The sequence below is a fragment of the Arachis hypogaea genome, chromosome 14 (genome assembly GCF_003086295.3).
Source record: "Arachis hypogaea cultivar Tifrunner chromosome 14, arahy.Tifrunner.gnm2.J5K5, whole genome shotgun sequence".
NCBI lineage: Eukaryota > Viridiplantae > Streptophyta > Magnoliopsida > Fabales > Fabaceae > Arachis > Arachis hypogaea.
Window position 1 is genome coordinate 112,469,086 of NC_092049.1, and position 14,741 is coordinate 112,483,826.

At 33.8% G+C, this 14,741-nt stretch overlaps 1 protein-coding gene across 1 annotated transcript; it reads right to left on the minus strand.

Moving 5' to 3' along the window:
• Positions 1-6,829: 6,829 nt before the first annotated feature.
• Positions 6,830-10,126, minus strand: LOC112742943 (LRR receptor-like serine/threonine-protein kinase EFR). The gene is made up of 3 exons (XM_072216108.1): positions 8,097-10,126; positions 7,445-8,053; positions 6,830-7,248 (listed from the first exon to the last, which is right to left on the minus strand). Exons 1-3 carry the CDS (start codon positions 10,099-10,101, stop codon positions 6,851-6,853), a joined length of 3,012 nt encoding a protein of 1,003 aa, XP_072072209.1. The 5' UTR covers positions 10,102-10,126; the 3' UTR covers positions 6,830-6,850.
• Between the last annotated feature and the right edge of the window lie 4,615 nt (positions 10,127-14,741).

Consider the following 14,741-nt stretch of genomic DNA (forward strand, 5'->3'; position numbering starts at 1 on the left):
CGGTCTTCGTACAGATCTGCAGAATACACCCAAACACAGACTATAAATACACCCGAGAAAACATGCAATTTACACCTCTGTTGCAGATTTTAAAAAGACATTACCTGAAAGCCACTTGTTGTCCGCAAGACCAAAATTCAGCAGAAAATCATTCCAATTCCTATCGAATGAGTCTTTGCTATGAGAGTTCCAAACAACTTGGCTCATTTCTTGTTCAATATCGGCATGTCCTTTGTACCCGTTTAATTTGCTTGGAATCTTCTTCATGATGTGCCAAATACACCAACGGTGAATTGTTGTTGGCATACAGGCCTCTAAAGCCCTTTTCATTGATGCGCACTGATCGGTGAGAAACCCTTTTGGAGCGTTTCCTCCCATGCAACGAAGCCAGCATTGAAATAACCATTTGAATGATTCAATTTCTTCGTTCTTCATCAAAGAGCATCTGAGAAGTGTTGACTGACCGTGGTGATTCACCCCGACAAAAGAACCACAGACCAAATTATACCTGAAACAAATTACCATAGTGCAGAATGTAAAATCATTAGGTACACCCAAACGAATGCTTCGTATACACCCAAAGAAACAGCCAATATACACCTCTGCTGTGGATTCGTAAAAATACATTAATTTAGCATCATAAACAGGGGCAGTTTGTTACCTGTTTGTATTGTAGGTGGTGTCGAATGAAATGACGTCTCCGAAATACTCAAAAGCAGCTCTGCTTCTTGCATCGGCCCAAAAAGCCAGCTTAATCGATTGATCCTCCTCGAGTTGGAGCTCAAAAAAGAAATTCTGATTCTTCTCTTTCATTCTTAACAAATATTTCCCGAATTCCTTTGCATCTTCTTGTTCGGAAACATTCCGCACTTCCCTGGTAATGTAATTTCTCACGTCCTTTTTGATAAAATTTAACTCGCGGTGACCCCCGGCAGCCGCAACAAATGATTGGTAGGTTTTGCTTGGTCTGATACCGGCCTCCTCGTTATTCTCTATTGTACGACGAATGGACATGCTTAGTTCCCTGTGCTGTTTGAGCATCTCTGTTTTACTTAGACAGCAGGGGTGTGAATGATCCAGCACAACCTTTGAAATGATCCAAGCACCGACATCCTTCAATGTGTGTATATAAATTCTTGCAGGACAGTTTAGACCGGCTGTTGGATTGGTCTTCTCGGTCGGAGATATTTTAGATTTCCATTTTCTCTCTCTGCTACATGTAATCAGTTGATTCTTAATCTCGTTTCCCTTCCTATTTGTGCACCGAACTCTTGTAGAGAAACCTGCAGCCTTGACGTAGTTCCTGTAAAATTTTCCAGCATCTTCAAGGGTGGTAAAGGTCATTCCAACCTTCGGAACAAGCTCGTCATCAACAACCGAGAGAGGCTGCACATTACACCATGTCAAAAACTGTAAATACACCCATAGATATGATTCAAATACACCCATAGATATGATTCAAATACACCCAATCATGTCTAATATGATATACCCGAACCACAACATCTCAACTAAAATGACAATAAAGCCATAAACTGTAAATACACATGCTGCAGAATACACCATGCCAAAAACTAAAAACACACCCAATCATGTCTGATATAATACACCTGAACAACAACAACTCAATTAAAATAACAAAAAACCAGTAAAGTGTAAATACACCCACACTTCTAGCAAAAATACACCCAAAAAAGACCTGATCTACACCCGAGCGTCTGCTATAAATTTCAGATAATTAATCAAAACTAATACATTGAATCGACAGATTCATGTTAACGTGTTAGTTTCACAGTCGATGTTCAACAATTTTTCAACTACACAATGCTATACAAATTACTGCAAGAAAATTCATACTAATCCTATGTAAATCAAACCTCAGGAACTTCGTTAGATTCAAATTCATAATCCACTTCGCCTGGATTCAGCTGACAATCTGAGGTTGAATGATCCATTATCTTCAAAACGAGTTCAAACTTTGATTTCAGAAAACAACAAATCAAAATAGAAAACGAAGCTCGAGTTGCACAGAGAGAGGAAAGTAACGTAAACGAAGAACATACCAATGAGAAAAGGAGAGGAAAAGAACGATGGAGAAGAAGGAGGGAAGCCGAACAAGCAAATCTCCAAATAACGAAAACGAAGAAGGAAACAAATCTTTTAAATTTGGTAGTTAGATATACGCGGGATCTTATATAGCGCGTGTATACAACGTATGTGTAGCAGCGCGTTTTTTTTGTTTTATTGCTTAATGAACTTGTAAAGCATACAAGCCAATGACTTGTATGCAAAGCTTTTCCGTAATTTATAATTACTATAAGAAATTTAATATGCTCTATTAGTATATAAGTTATTAAGGTTATTAAATTAGTTCATAAAATCAAATTAATTAATAATTTTATATTTTATTTATTTTAATTATTTGTTTAAAATTATAATTTATCTCATAAAATTTATTTTATATACTATCTTCTTTTGTTCATTGAAAATAATGAATTTATTCACAGATAAAATTGCTCCTATTTCTATACAATTTGAATCGTATTCGTATATTTTTATTAATCTAATTTTATTCACATATTTAAATTTTAAAATTATAAAATTTTTTATTTAAAATTTAAAGATAGATATATTTTAAATTAATAATTTAATTTAATAAAAATAAACATATTCGTATTATTTTTATTATCTTAAGCAAAAGATATCTCTAACTATATTTTTTTAGGTAAGATTTATTAATCTTTTCAGATATTATGTATCTATATATATCCTCTAATGTTATTAATTTAAAAGATTACATATATCTATCTCTTTTGTTGACATACTTAAAGATCATATTTAACTTCTTTAAAAAATTAATACAAGAACGTTTATTTAAAATAATAAGAATATTTTGCCCTTTTAATTATTTTAAATTTTTATTTTTGTCATATTGTAATAATTTAATATCAATTTAAAAATAAAATAAATTCAAATTAAAACAAAAAAATTAGCCAAATAAAATTTTAATGCCGATTTTTTTCTTTCTCCTTAATAATTTAATGCCGATTCTTCTCTCTCTTTTTATTAAAGAGTACTAAAACTCCATACAAGCTTTTTCTTTTGCTTTTAATTAAAGAGCACTAAAACTCCAAAACAAGCATAAGTGATCAATGCACTTTGAACACTCAAGCATGGAAAAGCAATTTTGATAATGTTGAGTTCTCTGTTGGCTTCCATCATATTCATCCTTTCTCTTGGTGAGTCCACTGAACAAGCAAGACCAATCTTAAACAATGAGAATAAGCACTTCTCAACATTACTCTGCAAATGTCCTGCATTCTCAATATGATTATTTTCTTCTACACCTTTTGGTGCTTGAATTTCTTCACCTATCAATGAGAGCAGAGTTGCATCAACAATCTCCAAGGTATTATCTGGACATGCATCACGAACATAGTTGTGGAGGCTACACCCATCTTTGAACATTTTTTCTGTTGGTGTTTTCCCGGTTAGCATCTCCAAAACAAGAATGCCAAAGCTATATATCTCACCTTCTATTGACACTTGAGAACTTGTTGCATATTCTACGATGCATTTTAGGGAATAAAGCTATATATAAGTTATTAATTCTCCCTCCACTCCAGCCTAAGATCATCCGTGTCCGTCAAGCATGTGAGGATCTCCTGATACCTCTCCCGAGTCTCAGTCAGCTCCTGACCTATTCGTGAAGGCTCCGGGCGAGCTCCTGCACCTATAGCCTCAAATCAATGCCTTCTTCAGGATCAACGGCTCGACTGGTGGCAGAGGTAGACAATGGCATCAACGTGGAGGTGCGGAGACTGCCGACGAAGAACAACCCCAACCCATATACGCGGTTTTTGTACGGAGCTGAGGCGGCCTTGCGCCAAATTGCATCGAGATCGACGACTGAAACAATAGCACCACTGGCGTCCTTCTCACTTTGCTGAGATTGGTAAGTTGCGGCCTCCGGTCTCTGTGTGTAGGACTCTTGTGTAACACATATTATTATAATTAGGACGATAGTTGTACAGTTAATTGAAAATTTTATATCAGAAGATCAGATGTTTACTCACATAATAATCCGCAGGCCGCTGATAAGCAAATCTCTCTATGTTCTCCTTCAAAGTATGGGTGTACTTGAAGGTCTCCGCCAAGGTCGCATCGTGATCCAACGAATTTGACTATACATGTTGCATTGAAATAAGTTGTTAGGATGCCTACTAATGATATGTCAAAGAATATAACTAAATTAATAACAAAATTAGAGAAGCCACATACCAGCTGACCTTAGTCTTCATGAAGGTTGCTGATCACCGGTATACTTGGACGACCTGACCGATGCCCTGTTAGCTCTGTTTGTGAGACGTTGATGCGTAAACCCCTCATCGGTCTCCCAGTGAATGTACAGACCTTCTTAATTTCTGGGTGGAGTCAGGAAGTGAGGTGGTTGTGCCTCTCACGTACATCCTCCAATATCTGTTACAGTCGCCTACCCATACGATAGTCGTATATCTTCCTAACGATGATATCGTGCACCTTGTCCCATATAAAGTTCATCTATACAAAGAAACTTTAAAATTCATTAATCAAAATATATCATATTAAACAAAATAGAAGATATAGACTAGTTAAGAAGGTTTGACTATATTAAGTTCTTATCGTCCACTTCTGAAATCACCGCTTTCTGGTCTCAGACGGGATCTTTTTGTAACTCGACCATGGATGGTCGTACATCAGCTTAATGACGTTGGTCATCTCCTGAGTACATGCATTGTTGTTTGGCACAAATCTATGAACAATTCATAAACAAACCAATATGGCAACATAAATTAAAATTTCAGAAGGAAATAACCATAATATATAAAGATTTTTTTACAAATTTTGGCAGAGTTTCGTCTATAACTGGAATGCGCTACAAACTCTATCCATCAACAATTAACTTAAAAAACACCAATTGTCAACAATCAATGAACAACAATCAACAATCAATAATCAAGAAGCAAATTCCATAAATCCAATAAATCTACTAAACTAGAATCAATAATCAAGAATCAATAAACAAGATATATCAAAACACTTTCAACAATTCAATCTTACAACCATAAATCCACAAAAACTACAATCAACTATCAGAATCACTAATCACGATATATTAAACATTTTTAGCAATTCAAATCTACAACCTATATCCACTAAAACTAGAATCAATAATCAAGAATCACTAATCATGAGTTATCAAACACTTTCAGCATATACGAGACTTAAAGTAGTACTTACGCCATTCCACCATCAAGCCAGATCCTAATCCGTACGATGGGAGGTGGTGGAGGGGTATCAGCTGGCAAGCTACCGTGAGAGGATTTCAGCACCGCGGTGTCCGTCACCGAGGGGGGGCATCGTTGAGTCAGTAGACTGCTGAGCGGATGGAGAAGGCGTTGCCACCGTAGACACATGGATGTAGTTGGGGTTTGGGACAATGATGAACGTATAGCCCAATGCATCCGCAACCTGTGACATCACCAGGTTTGTCAGAGTAGAGGGAGATGATCCAGAATCACTACAAGAAAAATGCCGAAAACCATTGGATTTACCGTCGAAAAAAACAGACGATATTAACCTCGTAAGTAAATGTTTACTGTCGAAATTTTATCATCTTGATGGATTATCAGTTCGAAAAACTAATTAGTTACTGGTAGATTTTTCCAACAGTATTGTTGGCACCAAAAAATGTTGTTTAGCACACTATTACTATCGGATTATTCCTACGGTAATTCTGACGGTAATGTTAATTTTTTTTAATTTGAAATAAATGGTCAATTTTAATTTTAAATTTAAATTTTCTTACACAATTAGTGGTCAATTCATAAATAATAAAATTTTTTTATTTAAAATAAATAATACAATGTTCAAATAAATTAAAATTCAAGTATATCAAATAAATATAATGAAACAATAAAATAAAAAACTAATTTCTAGTCTTAAGCTTGTTTTGTATTTTGATGGGAAAGTATTGGTATGATCAGTAACTATTTCCTTAAAATTTATCAGCCTAAAATTTGTTAATAGGTCTGTTTTGCTTTTTATTAATTTTTGCACAATTAACAAATTAATTACATATTTAATTAGATTTTTAGTCTAATAATAATATTTAGTTATCATTAATTAAATCATTATTTTTTTAAACCTAACAGATTGTATATAGAGTTAGTTTTCTAGATTTTTGTTTTTTTAGAAATGAAAGAAAATTTTGATATTAGTTAACTCTATTATTACGGAACAACTCCTTTTTTCAAAAAGAAAAATTAAATGTGAAATAATTTAAATGCAGTTGCACAAGAAGCATTTTATGATTAACTGAATGCTTATGATTGCCGGTGCAAAAACTGAAACAAGGGAATCATTCTAAGTTGGAAATTTACTGCAGGTGTATGCAGATATAGTGTATTTTCTGACTCCAAACTTCATAGCGCAGGTGTTTAGTTTAAAGTCAAGTTTAGCGTAAAATTAATTATCAATGTATTTGTATATAAATATATGTGTAGTTTAATATAATTTCAATGTGTATTTATATGTATTTTATAGCATGGTCGATATACATGAGAAGAAATTAAGACAAAAATTGTTTCACAATTGCACTCTTTCATATTTGCTTGCATAAAAAGCTAGCATGACTTGTTGAACAAATCAAGAATTATTCATGACATACAATACTCACAGGATTTTGTTTGACTTAAACATTAAAAACAATATTGAAATACTAAATTGTTCAGGACAGTTTCAACAAACTGCCTGAACTGTTAACCAACAGATTGTGTCACATAAGTAATCCATAATTAACATTGAACACTCAAGCATGAAAATTATTTTTGATAATGTTGAGTTCTCTATTGACTTCCATCATGTTCATCCTTTCTCTTGGTGAGTCCACAGAACAAGCAAGACCAATCTTGAATAATGAGAATAAGCAGTTCTCAACATTACTCTGCAAATGTCCTTCATTCTCAATATGATTATTTTCTTCTACACCTGTTGGTGCTTGAATTTCTTCACCTATCAATGACAGCAGAGTTGTATCAACAATCTCCAAGATATTATCTGGACATGCATCACGGACATAGTTGTGGAGGCTACACCCATCTTTGAACATTTCTTCTGTTGGTATTTTCCCGGTTAGCATCTCCAAAACAAGAATGCCAAAGCTATATATGTCACCTTCTATTGACACTTGAGAACTTGTTCCATATTCTACGATGCATTTTAGAAAAAAAAAGTAAGAGATACAAAGGATGAAAATAAATGGATATTTAGTGAATCTCGAGTGACAACAATATTAGACAAGAAGAAAAATGCAATTAAATTTGTGAGCGTTCACTCATTTGCACTTTACACTCTAAACTACTGAACTAAGGGATTAATTGCATTTTTTCCTTAAAGAAATTACCTGGAGGAGCATAACCTATTGTTCCTTTGATTCCACTGGTGCTGGTTTGGTTTTGAGAGTTGCCATCAACCACTGGGATAAGTCTTGCTAAACCGAAATCACTCACTTGAGCATCCATGTTATCTTCAAGAAGGACATTGCTCGGCTTCAAATCGCAATGAATAACAGGCTGCTCACATTCATAGTGAAGATAATGCAATGCGCAGGCAATGCCCATAATAACTTGTAATCTCTGCGGCAGGTTTAGCGTTCTTAGTTTGTTCGAACTTTCTCTATTGGGATGCAACCATTTGTCTAAGCTTCCATTCGACATGTACTCGTAAACCAGAGCCTTAAAATCATTTCCCTTGTAATCCACACTAGAGCAACATGTTACAATCTTCGCTAGATTTCTGTGCCTGATATTTCTTAAAGCATTGCATTCAGCCGTGAAACTTTTGTGAGCTCCTTTCAGTTGAAGGTTTAGAACCTTTACAGCAACAACTTCTTCTGCAGAATCAAGTATTGCTTTATACACAGAGCTATAACCACCGGATCCTATTAAGTTCTCATTTGAGAACCCATTTGTTGCATTATATAGGTTCTGATATGATACTCTGGGCACTTTCTCATTTGTTGCATTATACAGATGCTTTTCTTTGTCTTCTTCTTCTAGAAAAGAGTGCAAGAATTGATGAAAGCAAAAGAAGAAACACAACTGAAGATGGTATGATAACTATCATCCAAATCTTGAATCCATGATGTTTTCTCTTTTTTGTAGCTTTTGAAGGACACGGTGGAAGCCTTAAGCTTGCGATCCCTCCACAAAGCTTGCGATTGCCGCTCAATGAAACTTCAGTTGTGTTTCGGAACACGCCATTCATTGGTACCTCACCCTCCAACATGTTAAAAGAAGCATTGAAGTATACCAAAACAGAAATGTTCTGCAGTTCTTGTGGAATTGTTCCGGACAACTGATTCTGCGATAGGTCTAAGTGTTGAAGACCTTTTAGAGAAGCCAGAGAAGGTGGTATGATTCCATGAAAGGAATTCCCCTGCAAATAAAGGTACTCCAAACTCTCACATTCTCCTATTGCTTCCGGAATCTTATTGGACAGATGATTCTCAGAAACATCTAGTGTACCAATACTTTTAAGCAGGCCTATTTCACTTGGTAAACTACCACTTAATGAGTTGTGTGAAATATTCAACAAGATTGACAAAGATGGAATTTCAAATACTTGTGATGGTATGATTCCACTAAGGTTGTTATATGAAAAATCTAGACTTTGTAATCTCTTGCAATTTCCAATGGCTGAAGGAATGTTTCCATTTAACATATTATGTGACAAATCTAACTCAGACAACTGGCTTAGGTTACCTATGATAGCGGGTATTTCTCCTGAAAATTTGTTACTGTTCATATCCAAATATTGCAACTTTTGAAAGTTACCAAAAGAAGTTGGAATGGACTCAGTTAGGTGGTTGTTCTCCATTGTCAAGGAAATTAAGTTAACAAGATTGCCTAATTCTGTAGGAATTTGCTCGGAAATCTGATTTCCACCAAATGCTAGTTGGCTGATCTTGGTGGACAAATTGCCTATGAAATTTGGCAAATGACCTACAAAATTATTGTACTCGAAACCAAACTCTTGCAGCTTACTACAGTTTATCAAAGACTTTATGAACTCCCACTCATTAATAGATGAATTCCCTCCAAAATCATTTGTACCTAAATCTAGAACTGAGAGATTTCGAAGGCTTCCTAGATTTGGGACTTGTCCAACAAAATTGTTGATAGAAAAATCAACTTCTTGAAGGCCAAATGCAGTTGTGATGGATGTTGGTATAGGACCTGAAAATTGGTTCCCAGCCAGTTCAATGATCCTGAGATTTGAGAGGTTGGAGAACATGTTGCTTGGAAGAGAACCCTCAAGTTGATTGAATGAAAGTGTTAAGACAGAGAGTGATGACAAATTGTAAAGCGAGTGTGGAATCTTACCAGACATTTTATTAACTCCCAGTGAAATATTAACTAAGTCCTTCAAATGGCCTATTTCGTCAGGTATATTTCCCTCCAAATTATTATAAGCTGCACTAAGAAGAACAAGAGAAGATAAATTCCACATTGATAATGGGATTGGTCCTGAAAAATTGTTTGAAACAAGAAACAATCTTTCAAGATTCCCAAGAAACCCAATCTCCACTGGTATGTGGCCGCTAAAATGATTGTGGTCTAACATCAATGTTTTTAATTTAGAACAGTTCGTGGCACCAATGGGAAACTCCCCAACTAAATTGTTACTATATAAAGCAAGTGCCCTCAGTCGAAACAAACGGCTTATTGTTTGCGGAACATGACCATGGAAGTTATTGAGCTGAAGGCTCAAGACTCTAAGAAAGGAAAGGTTGCCAACATACGGTGATATTGACCCTTGCAAATTGTATAAATCTAAAGTCAGTTTTGTGACTCTCTGATGTTTGCTGCCACATTTGACTCCCTGCCAGTTGCAAAAGTGGGTTGAGCTGTTCCAAGTGGATAACACTCCAAAAGGGTCACTAGATATTGAATCTTTGAATTTGATCAGTGCAAGATGGTCACTCTCATTTCCTAAGGCAGAGGCAACAGCGTTTGAAGTGAAGAGAAAAAAGAAAAGACATAACAAATGTGATGACATGTTTGAAGGAGAGAAAACAAGGTAGCTAGAAGGTTGCATATTGTTCTAACTGCTAAGTATTTGATCTTATATGGGATATATATAGTACTATTTCCATCGCTAACTTATATTCTTGAATGAAAAGTATATCACTAAAGATAAATTGATTATATATGGATTTGAAAATAAACTCTAAAATTCAGACATATCATTATCAAACCAAATTTTTGTTTAAAGTCCAGCTTCCATTATTGTCTTAGTGGAAAATTTCATAGTTGACAACTTGACATATTGACTTGAGACGAGTGGAAGTTTAGCATATCTAGTTGACAAATGGGGCTCGAACTAGGAGCTTGAAAGAAATTGTTGAGGGCCAAGATTTTAACATAGAAATAACAAATTTTTTTGGGCAGCAATTTTTAATATTTTTGCCATTATTTTAATCCGTACAAATATTGAATTCTCTTTAACAAATAAGTTTTACTAATTTGTGTTCAAATTTTAAAAAATGTGAGTATAAACTGTATTTATTTATATCTAGTAAATATAAATATAAATTATATATTTTTTATGTAAAATTTCTATAAATATAAGTATAAATTATTGCTTGTCAAGTACTATCCAAAAATAATAATATTTTTTGGCCATAAAATATTGTTCTAAAAATAATATAATGATATTTAAACCAAAATTAAATACTCAAATGTAATTTTTTTAAAACAAATAAATAAATTTACAAGAAATTAAAAATTTAAAAATTTATAATATAATTATTGGAGTGTTTAAGATATAAAATATTTGTAAAAAAAAAAAGCACTAAAGTTCCAGTTAGAATACCAAATATCGAACATTGTATTTTTATTGTTTTGCTACTGTATGTTGAGTTGTTAATTATTTTGTTTTGAAATGTTTAATTATTCCAGGGCTAATTATTTTAGAAGTAAAAAGCATGTAAAGCGACATATATAAATACCACAAATACGTGGTAACCAAACAATAGTAAAGACTACATTATATACAAATATTCTTACATATTTTTTATAAATATTACATGCTTGATCATCATTTTCTTCTCAAATATTGATCTAGAAGTAATTCCTAATATATGAACTCACTTGGACTTTATAACATTATATATATATATAATGGTAAATCAAAAATAAATAAAATTCATCTATTTTTAATTTCACTAATTTATGAATATACACAAATAATTCTCAATATTTTCATGGTGTTTTCAGCCTTCAAATTTCATTTTTTTAATTAAAATATTCTAAATGAGTATGATATTTTGCTCATTTGAATTATTTTATGATATTACTTTCATATATGATAATATATGTGGCAAAATATTCGATGGATTAAATAGAATTATATCTTACTCATTAAAATTATGTCAAGAGCCAAGATATAATAATTTCTCGTACGACCATATATGACAAATTGTTTTATGAACTCATGATTTCTTTCAGTATAAGTATATATGTGTTGAGTTTGAAAAATTAATATTAAAATTATGATTAAATATTATTAAAATGTTAATTAAAGTATTATTGATTATTTATTTGATGTATTTAAGTTTAGTGTATAGGAAAGAAAATTAAGTTTTATATTGGTCCAATTAAACAAGTCTATCTTGATCATTAAATAAGTTTAATTTTATACCAATTTGTTTTAAATTTAGTGGCTTGAAAAAGAAAGAAAACCAAATAGGCTCAAGTTTTTCAAAGCCCCTTTCGGTTACTCCCACTCTTGGTAACTGTAACTCAAAATTTAATTCAATTAATTTTTTAAAACTTCCACCGAAAGCCATCACTTCTCTCTTCTCTCCCTTCTCTCTCTTGCTTCGGTCACATCACTCATTTAAAGAAGAAGAAAGAAGAAAATGGAAACTATAGAAAATAGGTTTTGAGAAAAAACAAAAAGATTGTTGCTAAATCAAAGTAAAGAAGAAGGACTTCGGTCAAGTAGCTAGACTCTCTCGGTCAAAGCACATCAAAAGTTTCTTTCTTCATTTGTGCTTCACCGAGGAACCAAGAAGAAAGCCACAAGGTCACAAGCATGGAAGAAGCAACAATGGAGAACGTGAAGCCATCTTGGTTCAGAAGCACATCAACGTTCAGAATCAAAACTTGGAGCCAAAGTCAAGCTCAATGGTCAAGATTGAAGAATTTAGAAGAAAAAGGATGAGAGAGAATAGGTGAGTTGCATGCAACATGTTCATTTCTCTCTCTCCTCTCTGATGAAGTCGCTGCTAGTCTCTGATATTAAAGGAGAAGACAGTGTTAAGGTTGAACGTGATTCAACCTTGGAAGCTTCACTCTTCTATATTAAGGGTGAACGGCCAAAGATTGAAGCTAAGGAGAGTAAGTGAAAAGCAAAAGTTCACTCTCATAGCTACCCAAGCTGTTAGAGTTCTTCTCCTTCATGTTGTTCATTTAGTATTTTATTTTTCTCAGTTTAATATGTCTGAGTCTCATAGTAAAAGACAAATATGGTAAGATTTGTAAGAAAAAGCCAATGAGAGGTAAAAGACAGTGAGTTAAATAGTGACAAAAAGTCATAAGATGTCTCAGAGGTTCTTTGTACATCTTTCTGTTTTGTGTCATGATCCTGTGGCGATTCTCTTACAAGTTGGGTTAGCACTTTGCTATTGAAACTAGATTGAGGTCTAGTCAAATTCAGATTAGGTTTAGAATCTGGATTTGTCCCATATAGGATTGGGTAGATCCTAGGGAAGCATTGGTATTTGTAATCTTAAAAAAAGAGATAGTAAAATTCTATCATAGTGTTGATGGAGACTGGTTGTAGGCTACATTGCACTAGGTAGCTGAACCAGGATATATCTGGTGTTATTTTTTCTTCTCTGCTTCATGTCTGTTTCTGTTACTTAGGAGACAAAATGAAAATGTCTCTCAAATTGTTACGAGACAAAAGTAAAAATATCTCCTAAAGTGTCTTTGAAAAAGAAAAATCAATATTCAGCAGAAAAAAAAGATAAGATTCAACCCCCCTTCTTTTAGCCACTAATAACCTTCAATTGGTATCAGAGCTTGATCTCAAAGATATCAAGCTTTGCAGCTTGGAGAAAAAGTACTGATGACAAACAACAGTGGTTCTAATGTGGTGGTCTATACTCTGACTGAAGGACAATCCAGTAACAGACATTTATTTTTCAATGAAAATAATTACAAACTACTGGAAAGAGAGAATGAAGATCTTTGTTCAATCTGTTGATTGCAACATCTAAAAGATCATCGTTAATGGTCCCTAAGTTCCAACCGAAATTGGAGCAGATGGAGTAGTCACTCCTAAGACTGAAGCCGAATGGAATGATGAAGATAAAAAGAAAATAGAGCTCAACACCAAAGCTGTCAACTTGCTTAACTGTGCTATCAGCTTCAAGAAATTTCGAAGGGTATCTAGATGCAAAACAGTAAAGGAAATCTGAGGCAAGCTTCAAGTCACTCATGAAGGACATACCCTAGTCAAGCGGACCGTAATAGACATGATGAGCAAAGAGTACAAAATATTCTCTATGAAGAAAGGAGAAACAATTGATGAAGTGTTTGAAAGATTCAACGTCATCATCAATGGCTTGGATGCTATAGGAATCACTCACCCTGAACCTATGCTAGTGAGAAAAGTTCTAAGAAGTCTCACAAAAGAGTGAAAAACTAAAGCTATAGTTATAGTTGAAAGTAGTAGCATTGATCAAATGACATATAATGATCTGAGAGGACATTTACTTGCTTTTGAAACTACTTATTTGAAAAATGACTCAAAAAATAAAAGGAATTACTCTCAAATCAGTCACTAAGTCCCTGGATGATGAATCCAGTGATAATTTATTTGACGATGAGTTTGTTATGTTTGATAAGAAATTCAAGACAATGATGAAGTAAAAGGAACAAAGCAAAGGATCGGAGGCAACTCAAGAAAACAAAAAAGGGACTTAAGCAAGATCATCTACCACTGTAAAGAACCTAGACATTATAAGTTTGACTATCCAAAATTGAAGAAGGAAGATAAGATGAAGAAGGAAAAGAAGAAGGGAATAATGGCCTCTTGGGAAGATCTGGAAAATGATTCAGAAGATGAGAAAGAATCAGAAAGCAAATCCCAAACCTGTCTCATGGCCGATCAAATGGATGAGATAATTTTCATTGAACCTTCTACTGGAGATCTTTATCTTATGATTGATCATCTCACTGAAAAACTAAGATGCTTCTTAAATGAAAATCATAAACTTGAATCTCAGAATGACTTTCTAAGGCAGAAAATGCTTTTCTCAAAGACAAATTAAGGAAAGTGATGAGCGGATAATTTATACGCTTTTTGGCATTGTTTTTAGTATGTTTTTAGTAGAATCTGGTTACTTTTAGGGATGTTTTCATTAGTTTTTATGCTAAATTCACATTTCTGGACTTTACTATGAGTCTATGTGTTTTTCTATGATTTCAGGTATTTTCTGGCTGAAATTGAGGGACTTGAGCAAAAATCAGATTCAGAGGTTGAAGAAGGACTGCTGATGCTGTTGGATTCTGACCTCCCTGCACTCAAAGTAGATTTTCTGGAGCTACAGAACTCAAAATGGCACGTTTCCAATTGCGTTGAAAAGTAAACATCCAGGGCTTTCCAGCAATATATAATAGTCCATA

Bases quoted from the DNA above. Each gene is read 5' to 3' on its own strand.
- LOC112742943 (XM_072216108.1), bottom strand. From the start codon at position 10,101: ATGTCATCACATTTGTTATGTCTTTTCTTTTTTCTCTTCACTTCAAAC. The intron at 8,054-8,096 runs GAAGAAGAAGAC...ATGCAACAAATG, and splicing joins AATTCTTGCACTCTTTTCTA to AGAAAGTGCCCAGAGTATCA. The intron at 7,249-7,444 runs GTAATTTCTTTA...AATGCATCGTAG, and splicing joins AATAGGTTATGCTCCTCCAG to AATATGGAACAAGTTCTCAA.